The sequence below is a fragment of the Mirounga leonina genome, unplaced genomic scaffold, assembly GCF_011800145.1.
Source record: "Mirounga leonina isolate KUSES-001 unplaced genomic scaffold, KU_Mleo_1.0 Mir_93, whole genome shotgun sequence".
Classification (NCBI taxonomy): Eukaryota; Metazoa; Chordata; class Mammalia; order Carnivora; family Phocidae; genus Mirounga; species Mirounga leonina.
The window spans coordinates 39520125-39543396 of NW_023270854.1; the positions used below are offsets into that span (position 1 = coordinate 39520125).

The 23272-nt window shown below is 41.1% G+C and overlaps 2 protein-coding genes and 1 non-coding gene across 4 annotated transcripts in view; 1 reads left to right on the forward strand and 2 right to left on the reverse strand.

Moving 5' to 3' along the window:
- RNF138 (ring finger protein 138) overlaps positions 1 to 1173 on the reverse strand; it is a 35792-nt gene extending 34619 nt beyond the window's left edge. For both annotated transcript variants that reach the window (XM_034995672.1, XM_034995671.1), the window contains exons 1-2: positions 1093 to 1173; positions 572 to 769 (exon numbers count right to left, since the gene is read on the reverse strand). In XM_034995672.1, the coding sequence (XP_034851563.1) occupies positions 572 to 681 (110 nt within the window). In that variant the 5' untranslated portion in view covers positions 682 to 769; positions 1093 to 1173. The remainder of the gene's footprint in view (positions 1 to 571; positions 770 to 1092) is intronic.
- Positions 1174 to 8431: 7258 nt separating this feature from the next.
- LOC118004837 lies at positions 8432 to 8534 on the forward strand. The gene has a single exon (XR_004677714.1). It is a non-coding gene; the product is annotated as a U6 spliceosomal RNA (small nuclear RNA).
- A 7782-nt stretch (positions 8535 to 16316) lies between these two features.
- Positions 16317 to 23272, reverse strand: part of RNF125 (ring finger protein 125) — a 37779-nt gene continuing 30823 nt past the window's right edge. Inside the window, exons 5-6 of the mRNA XM_034996338.1 lie at positions 23103 to 23210; positions 16317 to 20293 (exon numbers count right to left, since the gene is read on the reverse strand). Coding sequence (XP_034852229.1) covers positions 20207 to 20293; positions 23103 to 23210 — 195 coding nt within the window. The 3' untranslated portion in view covers positions 16317 to 20206. The remainder of the gene's footprint in view (positions 20294 to 23102; positions 23211 to 23272) is intronic.

Genomic DNA, 23272 nt, shown 5'->3' on the forward strand with positions numbered 1-23272 from the left:
CATTCTAGAGCATTCCAACATGTACCGAATTTTAAAGGAAAGAGAGTCCAGGGTGATTTGTGAAGCAGCGTTGAAAGGTAAGTTAGGTAAGACTTCTTGGACCTGGAAAGAATGGGCCCAGGGTTCTCAAAGAAGGGAAAACTTTAAAGCAGGGCAGGTCAGAAAGAGGAGGTAGCTGCGGGGAGCAGGCTGGTGCCCGCACCTTCGGCCGGTTCTGACACTCGACACCCCAGCCTTCACTCAGGTTGCTAGGAAACAAAAAGGCTCCACGTTCCCTGCAATTCCTCCCGGGCCCGAAGACACGACCGGGACGAGCCCGGCCACTGCCCCGGGGGCAAGAAAGCAAGGGAGGGATACCCGGGGGCCGGGGGGCTCGGGCAGAGGGGCCGGCCCAGGAAGCTGGCCCCGAGCCCGGGAGGCGGGCGGGCCGGAACGCGCCCTCCACGCCGAGGGGCGCTCGGGCAGGTCGCGGTGGGCTCTGCTCCCGCCAGGCCGCAGCTGAGGGTCCGGGGCTGGATGCGGGGCCTAAACGACCACCCGGCTCCGCGCGGGGGAGGAGGTGTCTACTCACACGTGCTGACAGGCCGCGGTCCTCACGGGCGTTTTGAGCACCTCCTGACAGACAGGGCAGTAGAAATCATCTTCGGTGTAGGACGTGGCCGCGGAGAGCTCCTCGGCCATGGCGGGGGATGGGGGGAATCAAGGAGATGGCGGCAGCGGTGGCGGCGACAGCGGCCAAGCTGGCGGTGGCAGCCCGGGGCCCGACTCTCTTCGCGAACCCGGAGGGGGAGGGGAATCGCGTCAGGAAGCTGCTCGCGCCAGGAAGGGGGCGGGGAGGGGCGGGGCCGAACGCCGAGTCGCTAGGGCCGCACGCGCCGGGCGAGGGCCGGCCCCTGGGGCTGCTCCTCCCGCCGGGGCAGGCCGGGAAGGCAGTGCCAGGCGGGAAGCGGGGGTGGACAGAGCAGCCAGTGGCTTCACCTTCACTTCCACGCCGGCTCGGAGCAGGCGGGAGGCCGCCCCTCCGCCCGGGAAGGAAGGCGACCGCCCAGCCGTCCCCAGCCGGCGGCCTCCCGCGCGAGGCCGCTCCCTTACCTGGCTCCACGAGGCGGCCGCGGTCCCGCCCCCGGCCGTCTTCTCCGCCTCCGACTCCTTTGCCCCCACCCCCACCCCCGGCCCCCGCCTCCCGCCTCCCGCCCGCACGGCCGTCCCGCTGCCGGCCTCTACCCACCCAGCTCGGCGGCTCCCCGCCCCGCCCCACACCGCCCCCGCCCCGCCCCCGCCCCGCCCCTCCGCTCCGCTTGCGTAGCGGCTCACTTAGGAGTCCCGGAGCCGCGCGGCTGAGAGGGCTGCTTTCCAGGCGCGGTTGGTGGAGAAGTGGCCCTGCGCTGTCCCCGGGCTTCTTGTCCGGCCGCTGCCGCCTTCGCAGCGGAGGCCGGGAGGGGAATGGTGAGCGGAGTGCTCACTGTTCATCGGCCCGAAAGGGGGCCGGGCCCGAGGCTCATGGTGCACCGGGATCCCACCGCCCCCTCCAGCAGCTCTCCCGTGGCATTGCGCTGCCTGCAGGCAGCCCGGGGGGTCACCGAACACAAGAGGGCGACGAACAGGGGGACAGCGAGTGAGGAGAGGGCGGGGTGCATAGCAACCGGCGCGTGTCTCCCGCAGCAGGTTGTGACATCAACAGCTGGGTGCCCACCTGTACCCATCCCCCGCAGTCTCCGTCCGGCGGGACTCCATCTCTCACCGCTTCAATCAAATATATTGGGTTTTTCAGGAATTTTTCCTCAAAAAATATCGTTGCCTAATGTAAAAGGTATGGTCCTTACTATTTGCCCTTGACAGAATGTCTGTCGAGATGTGTTACGAAGCAAGTAATTTCCGTTATGGGATTTTGATCCTTTGGGGAGGAAAAATTAAAAATAAGCTCCCTTGAGAGGGTTTGAACTTTCGCCCTAACACAGTCTGACGAGTTACAGTCGCAGATGCAGTCTTCTACCACCAACACCTTTGGTTTTTGATAGCTTTGAAGAAAAGTGAGGTAGAAGCATGGATCTAAGTATTTCACCAACGTTATTCACTAATTTAAAAGTTTCTATTTTGGGGCGCCTGGGTGGCTCAGTTGGTTAAGCGACTGCCTTCGGCTCAGGTCATGATCCTGGAGCCCCGGGATCGAGTCCCGCATCGGGCTCCCTGCTCGGCAGGGAGTCTGCTTCTCCCTCTGACCCTCTTCCCTCTCGTGCTCTCTGTCTCTCATTCAGTCTCTCAAATAAATAAATAAAATCTTTAAAAAAAAAAAGTTTCTATTTTTTTAAATGGGTCCTTGGTTCCCAGATATATCCACACAATTGATAAATCTGTAAGATGGGGTCACAACCACATGAAAGGAGCTAAGGAAAATCTGGAACATCATAAAGCATCCTCAATTCGCTTCAGAAAAGAAAAAAAGATTTCATTACCAGGCTTCGTTGAAGCTCTCCACCACAGTCTCAGTGAATCATAAACAGAAGCCATTGAATAGTTAGTTCAATTCTGTCATTTATTGTCTACGTTGTCTTGGGAACTGTTAGATGTTACGCTGGTGTCATGAACTTCGCTCTCAACTAGTTTACATTCTTGGATGTCTAACAATATAAAAAGACAAAAAATGGTATTTGCCAAAGTATTGTTTTTCATAAACAGTGACTATAATGAGGATGGGAAGTGGGATGACTAGACTGGTATGGGTTTAGAGAAAACCTGATGAAGGAAATGGGTCTTAAAGTGCATCTTAAAATGACAATTCCTAGAAAAATACTCACTGAATTGTTTGTCCAATGAACAGCTAATTCCGTTTACCAAACTACAACATTTTGTACTTTTGTTCCCTTTCCTCCCTAGAAAGACTAGTGGAAGCAGAGCAGGAAAGCTAATTTTAGCTTCAGATTTCCTGGGAGGAAAAAGAGCACTTGACAGGAGGCACACCAAAAAGCAGTAGTCCAGGTACTTTTCAAATTTATTTATAAAATGGTTCTTGGATTTCAAACTTCACCTTTTTGATGGTAGATTTCTAATCATATCTCACTCATTTTGACCACTTTAGGAAGTAAAGTGTATTTTCTGTTGAATAGAGTGTTTCCCTTTACACAGTGGCAATCCTTAACCAGAACATTAATTTTGTGACTTTAATTTTATTTGCTTCACTCTTTCTCTGGCAGCTTTACTCATGCCCTAATCCAAACGTTTGCGTTACTTCCTCATATATTCTAAGAAGTCATTTTGGGGATACATGTAAGCATATAGTTATTAGTATGTGGAAATCCATCAAAAATGTGGGTATAAGGAAAATGTGGTTACCCTCTGAGTGTTAAGCTTAGACAAATAAACCATAATGGCCAAAAGACACAATCTGCTGTCTTGGCAGCATTTCATATGAAAAATGATGTGATATTTTTATGGCAATCTCAAAATACCTTCAACTGTGTAAATAAAATATCCTCAGCCTTTGGATAATAGAGGGAAAACTCTACATATTACACCAACTTGATAAATTTGTTCTGTTGCAATAATTTAATTATTTTATATTTTGGTTAAAACACTTAAGCTTTTAATATCCCATCTCTCTCAGTCTGCCCCCCTCAAAATGGCATCTGGAATGATAAGAGGGAGGACAAGGGGTAGCTGACATGAACTTGAGACACTGTTGGAGAATCTCGGTCCTGACATCTGTAAGGTCTCCTTTGAATTCTTGCTGGACTGTTCTGCAGGGAGGCTAATTTTGACTCGTCTCTGAGATGCAATGTGTGCTGAGCATTCTGCTGCTGGTACCTGCTGGTAAAGACTACTACTGCCTGTCTCAGCTGGGTCAAGGCCCTGTGGCATTCCTTGGTTGATTCAGCCTCACCAACACTGTAGAACCCTCTGAATCTCTACTGCTCTTTCAGTTTCTTGATCCTCAACATGGAAGGCCCCTCTTGCTCTGCTCTCAACACAGCTACTGTCCATGGCATCCCTTGGGGCCCTCTCCTCTCTCACTCTGGGAGGGAGAGTCATTCCTTCTAAACATCCAGTGTCACTGAATTTGCATAAAGTGGTGACCCCTAGCTTGGTTCTGCACAACCAGTAAGGCAGTGTGCTCTCAGCTCCCCAACCCTCACCACTCCCCTCAACCTATCTAATACACCTTTCCCCTATTCCACCTTTCTTTTCCAACCACAAACCCTTGGACTGGAAAGAATGGACCTTTCTACCTTGCTGCTTACTGCCGATTGCCGCCCCCCCCACCCCAATATGCAAAACTCTTCAGCCAAGTCGGCGTGGCCAGGTAATTAACATACTAAAAGAGGAGATAAATGAATTTAGAAAATTAATTTCTTTCTTCACAAAGCCTGGCTTTGTCTTACTACAGAACGTCAAAAGTCTGTTTTGCTGGTAAAAGTGGTTGCTTGCCTTTGAAGAAGCGAACTGGGAAGCTGGGGGATGGAATGGGAGGGAGGCTCATGTTTCCCTGTCTACCCTTTGGGATCTTTTTTAATTGGTACCATGTGCAGTGTCAACATTCAGCTGGTTTGCACCAGTGCCAGCTCTGCTAGTCCTTTTCAGCTTGCCCAGTCTGATTGGGCAGTAGTCTGCCTGAGTGGCCAGTGCCCATTTGGTTCCAGTTGTTAAATATTTTTAACATTAGTCCTGACCATGAACATAAATAACCTGTTTGCTGAAGGCATACAATTTAGTTGTTTAAGCCTGTTTTGGAAATGTTCTTTAAAAAAAAAAAAAATGAGCAACATTCTTTACATTCCTGATGAGTTAATCCTAATTTCTTCTTTTCCCCACCTCACCCCAACGCACACACAGGCAGAGGGATGCCTCAGGCTGAGTAGGAGGGAGGTCAAGTGAATAAAAATATGAAAGGGAAACCATACAGGGCACAATGTTCCCATCAACAAACACTTATAAACCCTGTTCCCATCCCCCACTCTCACAAATCATGATTTTTGTTCAGGTATCTTCTCTTTTTTTTCCTGGCTGTGTCCTTCAGGAGGACATTCCCAGCTCAAGGGGAAATACCATGATGGAGATGAACCAACTTGAATGGGTCATTTCTTCTTGTCAGTAGTTTAAGCCTGGGCATGTGATTCAGTTATGACCAAGGATGTATGAGGGGAATTCTTCTGAGGGGCTTCAGCAAGTGCCTTTCTTAGCTGATTTAAAAAACAAAAAATAGGAATAAACACTTCCATGCTAGATCTGAATATTTCCTTGTCCAGCTGTGCTGCCTGGGACTCTGCAACCATCATGAAACTGTGAAAAGAACACACCAAAGAATAAGCCAATATGCTGACCATGGCGGAGCAGAAAGATGGAAGGAAGGCAGGTCCTTAGTGTAGTTGAGCCATACTAACCATCTAATTAACCTTGAAACTGTCCTACCTCCTGTTAAGCCTTTCTACTTGAAACCGTTCTCAGTTGGCTCTTTTGTTACTTGCAGCTCAAAGAATCTGAGCCAAACATTTGCTGGTGGACCATCAGATCTGTTTCCCTACCTGTCACATACTCTGGTAGGTGTATTGCTGAAGCTGACCCTTACAGACGGTTTCCCGTTTTCCATTGCCAACTGACTTCTGTCTGTACTCAGCCAATGGCAGACACTGGTGAGACACTAGAAGGAAGCGGCCAAGGCATTTCTCCCTCCCTCTCTGTTTCTGGCTGTGGCTTCATTTCTTCCAGGTTTTCAACTTCTGGAAGACCACCCTTCCCTCTTGGGTCCCAGAGCCTGCTGGGCAGTCCCTGCCTTTTCTCAGTGGCTTCTGTGTTTGCCTTGCTCTCACACATGGTCTTTCAGTGCTCCTGACATCTTTGTAATTGTTTTCCATATTAAACATCCTCTTTTGAACTACTTACTGAGAGCTCTCTTTCCTGATGGGCCCCTGATGGATTTTCCGAACAGAATCAACACTGTAGGAGAAGATAGGAAGGCAAAGGAGGATGAAACACTGCGGAAGTGGTTCGTCTTCCCCAGAGAGAGGGGACCGAGTTACTTGTCACTGTGAGTTTAAATCCTCTCCTAGTAACTCTGCAAATTAACACAAACAGAAACTCCAAAGTGAGATTAATAATATCAAGTATGGAAAAATAAGGGAATTGACCCTTTTTTAGTCCACCCCAGTTTGGGACGGTTATATTTCAACTCTTTCGTAAATGTCATTATGAATATGCATTTTTCATGCTATTTAATAACACTGAATTTCCTATCAGCAGTATTTTACGTACTATGGACAGCTGTCATTGTTACTAATATTCCTATTCGCAGCCCTAGTGGCCCTATTTATCCTGTAGAATCCAGCTTCTATGCTACAATTGATTAAAATGGAGGGGATATAGTACCAACCTGTGCAGTTACACTCTCTCCAGGGTAATTATTTTACATTTTGGTTAAATTGAGTAAATTGAATAAATTTGTTAAATTTAAATTTGTTAAAGTTAAATTGGTAAAATTGAGATCCCTCTCTTCTAGTCAGTCTCTATTAGTGCTTTACCTTAGAAGGTATATTAACATGATGGACAGCACCCTATTCCTTTGCCCAAGCGGAGAAAGCCAGTCGGTAGAGAAGCCAAACCAAAAATGAAACATATTTTGAATGCAGCTAAAATTGTTTCATGGACTAAACTATGCTGTCCTAGGAAGCAGAGCCATAGATTAGACCAGAAATGGCAATAGAGTCCAACAAATTAACTCACATTTCAACTTTTCTTTGATGTTGCTGGGTTTTTTTCATCTTTGAGATGAAAATCTCATCTTTTTTCACCCCTCCCCCCACCTTCACTTCACACATTTATCGACATCCTCTGGGCACATAGCTTGGATAAAGGCAACCATAACAAGATTAGTTCCAGCATAACAGTGGAGGCAAAAGCCTGACACCAGTTTTAAAAAGCAAACAAATCCTAATTCTTAGAGAAATAGAAGAACCCTCCAGCAGAAATATACACCTTTCTTTCTATACATAAAGTTCAATTATTCCAGCCATTCTTCCTTAATACATACACATATACTACTTCTTCAGAAGGACACAATCCAACGTACCTTCCAGCTATGTTCCTAGAGGCAATGTCATGAGACCACTATTTTTCCAGTCCAGTGTCTCCAAGTAATTTATTTCTTTAGTTGAGTCTTAATCTGATCCAGTTGTAATATCTCATGATCCTACAGCCTTAGACTATTTCGTAAATGTAATCCCTATCAACCACCTCTTACATACCACAATGCAGAGTAACTACAGCTACTATGAAAACTTCCATTTAGAACATGGAGAGAGGGGAGGAAATCACAGGATATTTGCTGCTGGACAGAGTTAATGAAGCAAAGCAGAGAACCACTTGTTGGCATCATTTGGTTGACTTGACAGTGGTGAGAATTCTATTGTCAACTAATGTGGCTCTCTGATATTGCCTGCTGGAATCATTCCTATCACCAAGGGGACACCTAAAAGGACATGAGAATAGACAACCTGTTTGGGGAAAGAGAAGGGTGTATTTCATTTGCAATTGACTTGTTAACAGTATGGGGTGCAAAAATGGCCTGAGGCCATCTAAGGAATTAGGACATTCTGTGCCATTGAGTTTAGTGCATCACAGGCCTGTTACATAGTGTGGTTTTTGCTGGTGCTACGGTTAGAATAAAACCATAGTCACCTGTCTATCAGTTTCATTTTACGGCAACTTACTAAAATTAAACACCAAAAACTTTATCAGGTCAGCATGGCGGCTCAGTGGAAGAGCCAAGGCTGGGCTATACTCATAGATTTTCTGTTCATTAGCAGCAGCTCTGGGCTCCACACACACACAGTGCACTTTGTTTGACAAACTTTATTCAGGACAGTGTGGGTGAAGAAACTGTCTGGACTGGCAGAGAACTCTTCTTTCTCTTCTAGAATAGCACCCTGCCCCCAAACTGAATTCCAGGCCAGTGTAGTTTGCAATGGCAGTGTCATACTGCTTGTCAGGAGGGGACCCAGTATGAGGCACTGGGGTGTGGCCCCATGTATCAGGGTACCCCCCATTCTCCATTAATCCCTTCCCGTTGTAGTTGACAGGATCTCCCACTTCCTCAGTCAGCATTTCAGTCTTATGTGGAGAAGGTGAAGCAAGTCAGAGAACTCGACCTCTCTGCACTTCGGTCTGTCTTGATTTGGACCTCAACATTATTAGTTCCCAACTCCCCTTTTTTTCTGCTCACATTCAGGAAAATCTTGATGGGTGCATGCAAATTTTTTGTTGTACCTTATTGAGGATCCTCAGGAAAAATCAGCATAATCTGATTTATCAGTCTGGGTACAATCAGGAGAGAGAAATCACACAGTAATTTGACCAGAGAAACTTTAATACAAAATTTTTTTCACTCTAATAGGGGATTGGTATAAGAAGTAAAGAGGACAGTGAAGAATATAGGCTTGAATCCTTGCTTTAGCAGTACATGTCCTAAAATTAGAACCATACAGAGAAGATTAGCATGGCCCCTGCACAAGGATGACACACAAATGCATGAGGCATTCCATATTTTAAAAAAAAAAAAAAAAAATTAAAAGAGAGTTGAAATAGAGTACCCAGAGAAGGGCCCCACCACCAGTAGGATGGACATCCAGACCTTGCTGGAGAGGACTCAGCTGTGGTTCACTGGATGGCAGAGAAGTCTCTGTGGTATCATGCTGGTAGAACTTGGTGGAAATGTATCCTCTAGGATGCAAGGGAAAGCTGTTCACAGAGACATGTATCATGGAGGCATTCCATCCCCCTTACAAAACCATCCAGGGGGACTTTGGAGGAAGATGAAGTCTGTGGGTGCTACTGGCCATTGCGCACTGCAGAAGCTGGGGTTGGCCCTGTGCGCTATGGGAAGCAAGCAAACCAGAACTGGGAAACAAAACCCTTTTCCTCCTGCAATTTCTCTCTAGTGCCCTCTGTTGGAAAGACCTATTATTATGCCAGCTGGCAAAGGAAAATCATTTAAGGGCCCAAATATATTTTCACACAGCAAGCAAAAAGAATAAATTTGGAACTTTGAATTAATAGACTGATAACTAGCAGACTGACCCATTGACCTTTTGCTACTAAGTTTTCTAAAGCTTTATCCTTCATAGCCATATGCCTTAAGCAAGAAACTTAAGGATATAGTGTTGGCAATTGCTTTATATCTACATACAAAATCTTATTTTCTCACCCTACAATGCAGGAGTCGGTACTGCCCCAACCCCCCACTGAGCCACGGCTCAGCTAGTTCTGCATTTTCTCTGATGATCTAAAACAATGATCCCACTTCTGGTATTGATGTTTATATTACTTGGGACTCTGAGGTTGTATATTACAGAATCCAGCTTGAACTAGGTAATGGGGGAAATGCATTTTAAGAATGCATAAAAGTATTGCGAGGAATCCATATTAGTCAAGTTTCTTTGCACTGTAAGTGATAGAAATCCAAGTATTAAAATGGCTTAAGCAATAAATAGAATTCTCTAGTTCACATAATTCCAGTAGTAAAGCCAAGATGATATGTGTTTGAAGCCAGACGCTGCAAAGATATAATCAGGATTTAGTTTTTCACTTCCTCTTGGCTCTGCTTTTCTTGAATTCACTTTAGCCTCAGGCATACTTCCCTCATTGTGGTCCCCAAATGCTAAATTATTTGAGCTTAAGATAGTAGTGTGAAAAACAACAATAACAACAGCACCAACAATAAGAACAAAAACTGCCTTCTTGTCTTAAAAGTTCCTTCAAAAATCCTATAATTAAGTGATAGGAACCCAGATTGGTGACTCAAAACAATAAATATCTACTGTGTGCCTTAACCTTTATCCCAAGTCTGGAGAGAGACCAGTGGGTGGAAAAAATAGCAACAGGGAGGAGAGTTGTTCAGTCTCTATATTTAAATACTTTATTTTTGAAATCTCAAGAACTTTACCAGTGAGATGAGATACTTCTTTCCTAAATTTCACTGACAATTATAATTTTCCAAACTGGGTGGCACAGGATTATATATACACCATGGTATTTGGTTTACCCACACACCAATTTCGTTTATTTGTTTGTTTGTTGTGGTAAAAAAAAAAATATAAAATTTACCATTTTAACCATTTTTAAGTGCATAGTTTACTAGTGTTAACCATATACACCTTGTGATGCAATGGTTCTCTAGAACTTTTTCATCTTTTAAAACTGAAGCTCTATGCTATGAATTGTGTAAGACTGATGAATCACAGACCTGTACCCCTGAAACAAATAATACATTATATGTTAATTAAAAAATAAAAACTGAAGCTCTATATCCATTGACCAACAACTCCCCCTCCCTCTTGCCCCTAACAACCACCATTCTATTTTCTTTTTTCTTTATTTTTAAAAATTTTTTTGAAAGAGTTTATTTATTTATTTGACAGAGAGAAAGAGAGAACACAAGCAGGGGGAGCGGCAGGCAGAGGGAGAAGCAGGCTCCCCGCTGAGCAAGGAGCCAGATGTGAGACTCGCTCCCAGGACCTTGGGATCATGATGTGAGCTGAAGACAGACACTTAACCGACTGAGCTACCCAGGTGCCCCACCATTCTATTTTCTATTTCTAAGAGTTGGACTAGATGATTACAATTTTTTAATTAGAAAGTTATTATTTCTCTCTTTAAGTTAGTTTTCAAGCTAGCATGCCTCAAGACAATATTTGGAGAAGATGCTTTTGAAATACTGTCAAAGGACAGTATGAGTTTACTTATATGATTTTGACTTTTTTTTTTTTTTTAGATTTTGACTTTTTTTAAAAAGATTTTTTTATTTATTCATTTGAGAGAGGGAGAGAGAGCGAAGAGTGTGAGAGTACAAGCAGAGGGGAGGGTCAGAGGGAGAAGGTCAGAGGGAGAGGGAGAAGCAGACTCTCTGCTGAGCAGGGAGCCCGATGTGGGGCTCGATCCCAGGACCTGGGGATCATGACCTGAGTCAAAGGCAGACGCTTAAATATCTGAGCCACCAGGCGCCCCAGATTTTGACCTTTTTGCATACATTATTAAAAATATCAAAGAGACAAAGTGAAATACACTTAGAGGTATATTAAATTATATATATATATATATATCATATATCAGATCCCTCATGATGGGATTAGTGCCCTTATAAGAGTGTTCGTGCTCTGTCTCCACCATGTGAGGGCACAGCAAGAAGGTGGCCATCTGCAAGCCAGGAAGGGAGCTCTCACTAGAAACCAATGATGGAACTTGATGTTGGACCTTCCAGCCTCCAGAACTCTGACAAAATACATTTCTGTTATTTAAGCCACCCAGTATAAAGTATTTTATTATGACAGCCCTAGGATACTAAGACACATGTATTGATTGAGTTTATAGTGAGGCTCTGTGAGGGTAAAAAGAAATGCCATCCCCTGCCCTCGAGGAAATTCTAGTCTCATGAGCATTTGGCATGAAACATGTGCTGGGGGTAGGAGGACTAGAACAATAAAATATTTCTTAAGAGCTTGGAAATAATTTAACTCTCTGGGAGCTAAATTAAAACTAACCATAGTTGACAGAGTTTAAATGTGATAATTTTTTTTTTTTAAGATTTTATTTATTTGACAGAGAGAGAGACAGCGAAAGAGGGAACACAAGCAGGGGGAGTGGGAGAGGGAGAGGGAGAAGCAGGCTTCCCGCTGAGCAGGGAGCCCTATGCGGGGCTCGATCCCAGGACCTTTGGGATCATGACCTGAGCTGAGGGCAGATGCTTAATGACTGAGCCACCCGGGCGCCCCTAAATGTGATAATTTAGATATAAAATTCTTCCCAGGCTGACCTGACAGTAAACTGAATGATGTATTAACATATTTAGTGACAGTGTCAATCAAAAGGCCACATTTTAAAAACTACTGGACTTGGGGTGCCTGGCTGGCTCAGTCAGTAGAGCATGTGACTCTTGATCTTTGGGCTGTGAGTTCGAGCCTCACGTTGGACATAGAGATTACTTAAAATAATAATAATAATAACAAAAAAAGAGGTCTTTAAAAAAATACTGGACTCTAATTTATGCCCTCTCTTTTTTTGTTAGTGTGAATGGCAATGCAATAAATATGATCCTGCATATAGGTTCCATTTTGGATTAGAGTGCCAGAAAATATTTCTAGAAGTAGAATTATTGTGTCAAGAGGTAAGAGAGCACTACCAAATTGCTTTGGAATGTATAAATCTCACCACTACCACCACCACAGAGCACCAGCTCCACCACATCTTTCTTGGGCGAAGAACTATCAATTGAGAAATTTTGCTGACAGACTGATTCAAAAAATATTTGAGAGATCACACTATGCCAGACATTGTATTAAGAGAGAAAAATGGTTTCATTATAAGTGTTCAAGTTAATATCTCTGATAACTGGTAATATTTGCATGTTTTATATATGTGTACTTTCCAATGTTTCTTCATTGTTATATTTACATTCATTGCATATTTATTGTTATAGCTGAATGTTATCTCCCAGAATTCATGTTAAAGTCCTAACTCCCACTGTGATAGTGTTTGGAGTTAACTACTTTGAGAAGTAAATAGGTTTAGATGACTTCAGAAGGGTGGATCTCCCCATGATAGGATTAATACTCATAAAAATAAATAGATAGATAGATAGATAGATAGATAGATAGATAGATAGATAGATAGATAATAGAAGGAGGGGCACCTGGGTGGCTCAGTCTGCCTTTGGCTCACGTCATAATCTCAGGGTCCCGGGATGGAAGCCTGTGGAGCTCAGCAGGGAGTCTGCTTCTCCCTCTTCCTCTAGCCACCCCACCCCACCCCCAGCTCATGCTCTTTCTCTCAAATAAAAGAGAAGGAGAGAAGGAGGGAGGGAGAGAACAGAGCTTGCTCGTCTCTGCTATGTAAAGGTGGCCATCGACAGGGCAGGAGTCGGGGCCTTATCAAGAACTGAACCTTCTGATATCTTGATCTTGAACTTCCCAGCCTCCAGAACCTGTGAGAAATAAATGTCTGTTGTGTAAGTGACCCAGTCTATGTTTTTTGTTATAACAGCCTGAACTAAAAGACACTCACCTATTGAGGTATTCTTACTAATTAACTTATACTTCTGCTTTGTTACATAAAGACTTTCAGCAGAATACTAGGGTTTTAATAATTTTTTTTATCATTCTTATGATCTTTATGTAATAAAAACGTTTTTACCTATCTTTATATCGTCAATAACTATAATGATTGATAAGATAGCAGAAATATTCACTAAGTAGGTACCATGTGCCATTGTTTTAGATGTTGTTTTAAAATGTACATTAAGGGGCGCGTGGGTGGCTCAGTTGGTTAAGCGACTGCCTTCAGCTCCGGTCATGATCTCAGGGTCCTGGGATCGAGCCCCGCATTGGGCTCCCTGCTCAGTGGGAAGCCTGCTTCTCTCTTTCCTACTCCCCCTGCTTGTGTTCCCTCTCTCGCTGTGCCTCTACCTCTCTCTGTCAAATAAATAAATAAAAATCTTTAAAAATAAAAAATAAATAAATAAATAAATAAAATGTACATTAAGATGTTGGGTAGTTTAGTGGTGTATACCAGCACTCAAAGAATTTATATTCTAGAGAGGAGAGACACTCAATAAAAATGAAAATAAATATGTAGGCTAATTGTAAATTCTAGTAACAGTTAAGAAGAAACTACAATAGGGGCGCCTGGGTGGCTCAGTTGTTAAGCGTCTGCCTTGGGCTCAGGTCATGATCCCAGGGTCCTGGGATTGAGCCCGTATCGGGCTCCCTGCTCGGCGGGAAGCCTGCTTCTCCCTTTCTCACTCCGCCTGCTTGTGTTTCCTCTCTCGCTGTGTCTCTCTCTGTCAAATAAATAAATAAAATCTTTAAAAAAAAAAAAGAAGAAGAAGAAACTACAATAGACTAATAACAAAATGGGGAAGAGTCTTTGGCTCGAATTATGAGGAAAGATTATGAGATGACATGATTTGCAAGTTGAATAACTTAGAGGACAAACTATGGGGGAAGAGCTTTCAAACAGAAGGAACAGAAAGTACCAAGGTACAGGGACCACCACAACCTTGGTGTGTTTAGTAAATCTAGAGACCAGTGTGGCTGAAATGTAAGAATCAAGGGAAAGAGTGGGGTGATATGAAATTGGAGAGGTAGGCAGGGGCCAGATCATGAAAGTCTTTTGAAGAGAATGGGAAGGCATTTGGATTTTATTCTAGTAACAAGGGGAAGCCTTGGGGCATTTTAAGCAGTGAGGAGGGAAAGGGGCATAATCAGATTTATGCTTTTGAAGATCCCTCTGACTGCTATATGGATAATGGAACATAATGTCGTAAGTGGAGACAGGGAGGCCTGTCTGCTGCAGGAATCCAAGCAAACAATGAGGATGGTTTTGATTAAAACTGTAATCACAGAGATGGTGAGAAATGGATAGATTTGAATATATATATATTTTTAAAGATTTTATTTATTTATTTGAGAGAGAGAGAATGAGAGAGAGCACATGAGAGGGGGGAGGGTCAGAGGGAGAAGCAGACTCCCTGCTGAGCAGGGAGCCCAATGCGGGACTCGATCCCGGGACTCCAGGATCATGACCTGAGCCGAAGGCAGTCGCTTAACCAGCTGAGCCACCCAGGCGCCCCGATTTGAATATATTTTGATAACTTGATGAATTCATCAGAATTTCAGACATTCTAATTCTGTACATCTGGGGAGGGCCCAGAAAAACGTAGTAACAAGTAACCCAAGTGGTTCTGATGAAGTACACAGTAAGTTACTGAGAAAATACATGTGTGAGGGACTGAGAACACACTTGGCCATTTCTTTTAGTGAAAAGGAATAAGTGACTCAAAAGGCAAAATTATTGTTTTATGTTTGAGAAACCGAAAGATCTTTCATTTGGTAAAATGATCCTAAACTTCAAGTAAAATTAAGCAAAAAATTACAACGGCAAAATGAATACGAGTTTATGTTTCTAAAAAGCTAGTCTTTTTTGGCTTTTTGTCTCTCCTGGCTCAAACTCATGACCCTGAGATCATGCTCTACCAACTGAGCCAGCCAGGCGCCCCTCCACAGGTGTTTTTAATACCTTTTCCCTGTGGACTCCTGGTCTCTGCCAGTTCTTCCTGGCTTTCTGCTTTACTTATTGGCATTACTATTGGCATTACTATTATTGGCATTACTATTGTATCCTAATATCCAGTCCTCTTCTACCTATGATTGCATTTCCCCCAAAGCCTTGAAATTAAATCTGGCCATGACTTGCCTTGGCAAATGAAATGTTAGTGGAAATGACCTATGTAACCAACTCTCCAGCCCACTGTGCTAAGAGGTGACTGGGTAAGCATGTGGTAAATATACAAACGCCATGAGATCAAAACAATCTGGGATTCTGAGGCTGGAGAACAGCTGTCTGGAGAATAGCCAAGATCCACAGTAGACTTTGGGTGAACGCTGGGGTTTGGGGTTGTTTGTAATCGCAGCATGACCTAATCTATCTTGATCAATCTCTCACCTTCACTGGGCTCTCACATGGCTGCTTTGCGGCAATGATTGGACTTAATCAAGACCCATGTGTGGCCTTCTCGGAAACCACGATTAAAAAACCAGATGATTTTCCAGTAATAAGGTAGAAATTTAAATATTTCTTAACTTCAAGGATCTCAGACGTAGGTGTCCGTCTGTAGTATTTTGTCTTCTCTTCAGTAAAGATAATCTAGGTGGTAAAGGTAAGTCCTCTCAACCCATTCTGGGTTGCCTCTATCTTACTTTCAGTAAACAGCCGTCAGGGGTCATGTCAATAACATCTGTGTTCTGGCCTGTACCTCTTCCTGTGAGAAATCCAAAAAGCTTTCAGATGTTTGAACGTATTCTGATCTGGGGTACATATGATAGCTATCGCTACCCAAAATTTCGTATGTATTTAGTAAGGAGTAGGATTTATATCTTTACATCTTACCTTTTAAATTTCAATGAAGCCCCTTGGAAACAGAACCAGTACTAACTCCATGATGCTCAGCTCAGCATTACCTTGGCCTAAATCCGGGTTTCTAAACTGCAGCACTATTGACATTTTGGGCAGGGTAATTCTTTGCTGTGGAGAGTTGTCCAATGCATTGTAGATGTTGAGCAGCATCCCTGGACTCTGCCCACATCCCTGCCAATAGCACACCCCAGTCATGACAACCAAAAATGTATCTAGACATTGCAAAATCACCCCCATTTGAGAACTACTGGCCTAAAATGAAGGTATATGTTTGTGATAGCTATTGCCAAATGATGACAATTTAAAAAGCTAATTAAGCTTGTAAAAAATTATCAAGATCCACATTTAAGAACAGACACGGTGGATATTTTAATGAGCAATGGTCCTGCCATTCTTTATTTCTAACAATAATACATATTTAGAGAAAAAAGAATTGTACATTTTAAATTCTGATCATTATACAGATTTGTTGTTGCAATTGAATAATAAAAGAACGAATCTCTGAGTGACTTTTTCAAAATAACTTCAGTGTTCAAAGGTACAAATGATGATACCATAAACTTTCAATAGCTGGAGGAAGCTCACTTCAAAATGAAAGACACCTAGCACCAGGAAAAGAAATGAAGCAATATCACTGGAGACAGGATCTCTTAGGAAATCTGACCTGAAGCTCTGTTTATCATAGATTCACTATCCAATCTTCAACCTACATTTTAGAAACTTGGGTGAAAAAGTACATGAAGGAAAATCTCCATAGGTTTTTGTTGGGTTCGAAGACTTTAGCTTTTAAAGAAAAACAAGTGAATCAGTTTTTCCCTTTATAAGGCCTTGAAAAAAAAGGCATCTTGAGGCGCTATAAAGAAAGTGAGTGAAACTTTTTTGTTAGTAGTCAACAGCTTCAAATACTGGTTTTCATCCTGACCCTCCGTCCCCTGCTTTATTGAGAAATAATTGATATAGATCAGTATATAAGGTTTAAGGTGTACAGTATGATGGTTTTGTTTATGGTTTTCACTTTTTAAAACAATGAATTATAAATTCCTTTTTATAAAAGGTTAAAGGCACAGTGAAACAATGAATATTTACACTTCACCCTTTTAGAACTCAAAATAATTCAGAAGGCAAAATAATTCAGGCGGCCAGTAAGTCATTTGCCCTGTAGGTGGCAAAATTATCCCAAGAGGAATCCAGGGACAGGTTGCAGCATTGCTGCACTTAGGTTAATAGTGGTAGATGACTTTTTAAAGCTTTACTTAAAATCCAGGTTTTCAAGTTTTGAAGTTTTTTCAAGTTTTACAGATTTAAAGATGCCTTTTGTGTGGTTCTGAACTAACGAAGATTTACTTTCTGTACTCATGCTCGGAAATATATTGTTTTACTTTTTAGGGACTAGATTTTCAGTCTGATTATCTCTGAAAAATCCCTCTCTTTTTGCACTTGTTGTCCAGCGGGTTTTGCTTTATTGGACGACCCATCCAAATTGCAGGACAAGAGCTTGTGAAACTAAAAATCTGTTCTTACTTGTCTGCAGCTGTGAAAAGCAAGCTTGAAACCAGTATCTAAAAGGGAGGGAAAAAGGCCCTCAAGATTTCGTCTGGTTTTGCGTTTTTCTAATCTCACAGTGGATGGCAGAATAGTAAGCAAGTCTTTAAAGAATGAATGGATAATTTATTATAAAGAATTGGTGACACCGTGATTATGACTACATTTATGTGTAAGGAACAAAGTTCATAAATGATGACAATTAAAAAGCTAACTACAACCAAATATTTTATCCTCAGTTGTTATCACTAGTCTTCATAGCTTCCTTTGCTTGCTTACACTGGAGACGTCATTCTACATCCTGGATTCGTCATTAAAGAGACAGATATGAGAAACAGAGCCATCAGATAACCACTTGCTGTAAGCACTGAATATATAGTTATTTGAAGAACTCAGACTAAATGGGGGATGGAAGGGAGAGAGTATAGTATGTTATACCAGTATTTTGTGGAAATCCTGATATAGTATGACTTTTAAAAATAGACAATGGGAAGAGCAAATGAAAAAAATTTAATTGTTTCAGTAATCGTATCGGTGGTAGTCATATTAGCATTGTTATTCTGAGGCTGCTGCATGTGTACGGTAAATAAAGGAAATGAATAATTGTGGGATATTCTAACTCTATCATGCCTTGTGTCCTTGAAAACCAGGATTCTCAGTATAGAAAATGGAAATATAATTGTAATAGAAAGGATTAAGTAAAAACTCTGTAGTACTCAATTTGATTTGGAAGTTTCACAATAAACTCACAAAGTGTTTTATCTTATTAAAAAAATAGAGATTTCTAGCTCTCTCCTAGAAACAATGGCCAATGTAATAGCAATGAGCATCCTTAGAGCCTTGATTATGGTTTTGCAATACCATTTCTCACTAAAAGTAGCCAGGCTTCTTAGAGAAATGGCTCATTCCAGGTCTGGGGCAGGAAACACACAAGTTGGGCCTGGAATATCTTGTCTTCTGAGATAGCAAGGAAGCTAATACAGACAGCTAGTGTAATGTCAAAATGACTCAGAGGCAACTTGGTGAGGCTCCCAAAGGCCAAAGGTGGGACAATTTGAACTTCAATAAGGTAATATTTTAAATGGGTTGAAGCCTATCAAATATGTTTGAATCCATGAGTTCATAATACCAAAAAAAGGAAGTGATCTCTGGAAGGTAATAGGAAACAAGTTTATTATCTTGAAAATTAGTACATGAAAGGAAAATACAAATATTTACCTTCCCTTTCCTGTACAAACTTGACCAGTGGTTAACCAAATAGTATATGTGGGGAAACATCTCTTATAAAAATGTTCCAGTTAATAAATGAAAGAGAGATGATAGAATTAGAATATCCTCTACCTCACAATAAATCAATGGATCTAGTATTATCAATTTCAGCTGACATCACAAATAGAGAGAACCAGATATTGTGTGCCCTCTGATGAAAGAACACACCATGACCTATAGTCTTGCCAAAAAGGACTGAACCTGAGCCTATTCAAACATCTGGATCCATGTGTCAATATCCAGAGGAAAGAGGAATGTGCTGAATTGCGCCATGAGTACACAATCAGCAAAATATGGATTGTGGGAAACTCTACAGGCCATGAGACCAAGTTCTTTAGTAAATTCTAAGGAAAAGAAAGAAGGGAGAACCTATAGATTAGATGTAGCCAATAAAACAATTTTAAATGGATAAGATTAAAATACAGTGTGTACAGATACACACTTGGGTAATAATAAAGAAATGCAAGGAAGTGATTATAATGGGTATCACTGTAGTGGTTAGTTACTTCTGTGGAATTTGGGAAGATGGTTGGTAACTGTGACTGGACACACAGAGGACAACCAGAATGGCTGGCAGAGTTCTAAAACAGCGTTTCCTTATAATGATGTAAAAAGCTACATTTTGTTTGGTTTTCAGTATTTATATTTTATATTTTTTCTAAAGGAAAAAAGTAAAAAAAAGCAAAGCCCTTAGGGTTTTCCACTAAAAATTATGGATGTGAACACTTCTACTATAAATATCAGCTGAAGGCTCTTAAGAAAATTGCCTATATTATAGAAATATTTCTAAATAATAAGCTACAAATATTTGAAAAATATAATATTAAATTCTTATTGTGCATAGTTATAAAAAGTCAAAGAATTAAGTTTACATCCCTAACACAAAATTTATTTTGTTACAGTATTATATTTTACAATTTGGTTAAGTGGACTTTGTTGACTTCCAAAATTTTCCTCTCCTACTCCAATACCAGGCTACTCATATTATTCTATTAGAGATTAGATGAGCACTACAACAGATTTCATATTTCCTTGAATGTCCACACTTGGTTTCACTCTCCATCTTTTTAGATAGAACAAAGATTAGTTATCTTGCTCAACCATGATGGAAGTTATTAATATGTAGCATTACACATATCATCCAATTTGCAAATAAAGATCCCTCACCCACATATCCTGCCTGATGTTCTCTTCCATATATTAATGGCTGATGGAGACTATTTTTTGTTGTTCAGTGTCTAAAAAACTCAAGAATGTAAAACAGATTTAAGCCATCAAAATGAAAGCAGTTTTAAAACGCAATAGAACAATAAACATGGACAAACGTATAACAGTGTTGTACATTTTTGCCCATCGAACATTTACAATTGCCCTCCAATTGCTCAAGCAGCATCTTAACAAATGGTGCAATTCTATGGTCTCCTTCCCTTTCCTTTTAATTAAATTATGTGGTGTTTGAGTGATTCACATATTCCAGAAGTGACCGGTCTAAGACCCTTCGGATAAGAGCTTCCTCAATTATATTAAAATCCTACAATAAAGAAAAATAATTAGAAACATATAATCAGAGATGATAGTTTTCAGCAACTGGAGGAAACGGGTCAAAGCAGTGCCCCATTTTGCAGGAAAGTAGAGCCCTGAATTTAGTGACCTAAGTTTCCACAAAAACTGTCCATAAACCCCAGGACTTCTGTTTTGGGGCCTGTGCATTTTCAATTTAATTTTACTGCCTAACGATTGACTAGTTATTGTCATAGTAAAATAGTCTTGATTTGGAATTTAAATTAGTAATTTTAGTCAACCTTATAAGTTGTGGTGAGGGTGCTATGTTCCAAATAAACATGTAATATGGATTAAAGTCTAGACATTCCCCTAGAAATCACCAATCTCAGCAGCACTACTGAGTATCTATTTCTGAAAAATATATTGAACACAAAACTCTCTTTCTCCCTGCCTCCCTATGGTCAAAATGGCTTTCAAAACTTTAAGTCAGCACATTCTGTAAATAAAACAAAAACTATTAAGAGCCCTATTCTCTGCAATCCATCTCCTCTTCTGCAATAAATCGAAAAAAAAAAAAAAAAAAAAAAGCAAAGTCTCTCTTGGAAATCCATTCTGAAAGCATAAAGGCAAATCAACAAAATCCAAAGGAAAGCCAGAAAGCCCAGAAGAGCACAAGATCTGGACTGAATCCTGGCTTTTTCTTTGGCAATTAACCTTTGAGCTTCAGATGTTTCATAGCTAAGTGAGGATAATAACACAACACTCACTTCACACAAGTTGCTGTAGGAATAAAATGAGATAATATACTTAAAGTGCACAGTATAATACTTCGCAGCTTGGGAAACCAAAGTCAAAACAAATAATATGGCTTCCACCTCACTTCCACATCCAAGGATACAGTTTTGAGTGGGCTGGGAGTACTCTCATCAGTCTTGCTTCCTCCTGACCAGCCCTGGATCATACTTTGGAAAAGCTTGAGAAGAATGGACTGAACATGAAGAGCCAGGACAGATATGAAATCAACCTGGTTTTTAGAACATCTTATGGAGCTAAGGTAAAGAGGAAGCCCTATGTGTTGTAAAAAATTGAGTACAAAGAGACCAGAACCAGCCTCTGTTGAGGCCCTGTGTGCTTTAGAGGGCCAGAAAAGACATTATTTGAGTGTTGGAGCCCGCTCAACTCTTCAAGGGGCCCTAGTACCTCCATTTATCCTCTCCCCATCTCCAGATGGCCTAACATCCTTGCCCAAACTGTGCAAACCACTTTACACGCACTATTGCATTTAATCCTCAACAAGAGCTTTGGGCACGAAGTGCTTTTAATCTCCTCACTTAACACATGAACAGACAGACTCAGTGGTATTTAACAGAGCTGTGACTGAGACAGAGCTGTTACTCAAACCCAGGTCAGAACCCAAAACTCCTTGTGTTGAATCTGGATAACCATAGTGGGCAGATCAGAAAGCAGGGAGAACATTTTCAAAGGACGATCTTCAACAATTATTAATTTCTATCTTGAAATTGCAAAAAGACAGCAGTCAAAAATCATGTGAAAACTATATGCAAAGTTAAATTTAGCCCTTAACATTTCATGTATTTAGATGGCGGTAACAGTAAAATATACTACTTCACAACATGGTTATGAGGGATTTTCCTTCCATAATAGGCAATACCCCTTTGCTCAAAGGGACTCAGGAGATAACACATTACCCTCACATGGCAACACGTGGAGCAAAGCAGAACAAAGGCTACATTAACTTTTCGCTTGTTATTCTCATTCCTGATCATGGGAAATACAGTCATAAGTTAGAACTATTCATACTACATCTAACTTTTCTTCCATCCCCGCCCCCCCAAAAAATTTATTGGGTTGTGGGAGGGGGAATGGGAGGAAGGGGGTCAAAAGGTACAAACTTCCCCTTATAAGTTAATTAAATACTGGGGATATAATGTATAACATGAAGACTACAGTTAACACTAATGTATGGTATATTTGAAAGTTGATAAGAGAGTAAATCCTAAAAGTTCTCATCACAAAAAAAATTTTTTTTGGTATCTATAGGTATCTAGAGGAGACGATGGATGTTAACTAAAATTACTGTGGTGATCATGTCACACTATATAAGTCAAGTCATTATACTGTATACCTTAAACTTACACAGTGCTACATGTCAATTATTTCTCAATAAAACGGAAAGAAAAAATATAATGAGATTGGCCATTAGTTGGTAGTTATTGATGGGTAGTTACTGATAATATAGGGGTCCGTGGTAGTGTTTTGTCTGCTTTTGTATATGTTTATAATTTTTCATAATACAATTTTTTCAGTTTAAAAATGTGCAATAGACATGAGTTTTGTGTCTCATGGAGTTTAACATTTTTAAATAAAACATGAGGCCTGTGTGTCCTACTGAGTAACTGTTATTAGCCATTCAATGTGCTATAATAGCAACGGGATGCAGAACAAACTCTGGGCTATTTCATTACTGATGTGATTTCATCTCATTTCAGCTACATAAGTTTTAAGCTTCATAAAAATTAAAACTATATATAGGGAGGGGACTAGAGTAGAAATTAAAATAATTCCGAAAGTGAAATCTAGTACCTTATACAATGACTATCTAGATCACAAAGAAAATAATTTTCTCTAAGGCAGATAATATCAATAGTCAGGTTTATAAACATTATATTTTTATAATTTCCTACTTAATGCTGATACTTAACTTCAGGTCCATACACATTTTTTTCTGCTATATATTTTATTCGCTTATATTTAAAAAGGTAGGCTTAACACATGCCACATAGAAACATAATGTAAGAGTAAAAAAATATACTTACTATGAAATCCTCATAAAACAAAGTGTGACTGACTTGCAAATGTCTTATTAAACTGCCACTAAAGCTTCCTGGATTCTCATTAGGTAGTAAACGGCAAAGTGGACAGAACTGGAAAAGAAAATCAGGAGTTCAAGAAAGAATTTAAAATAATCAGTGTCAAAATTAAAAAA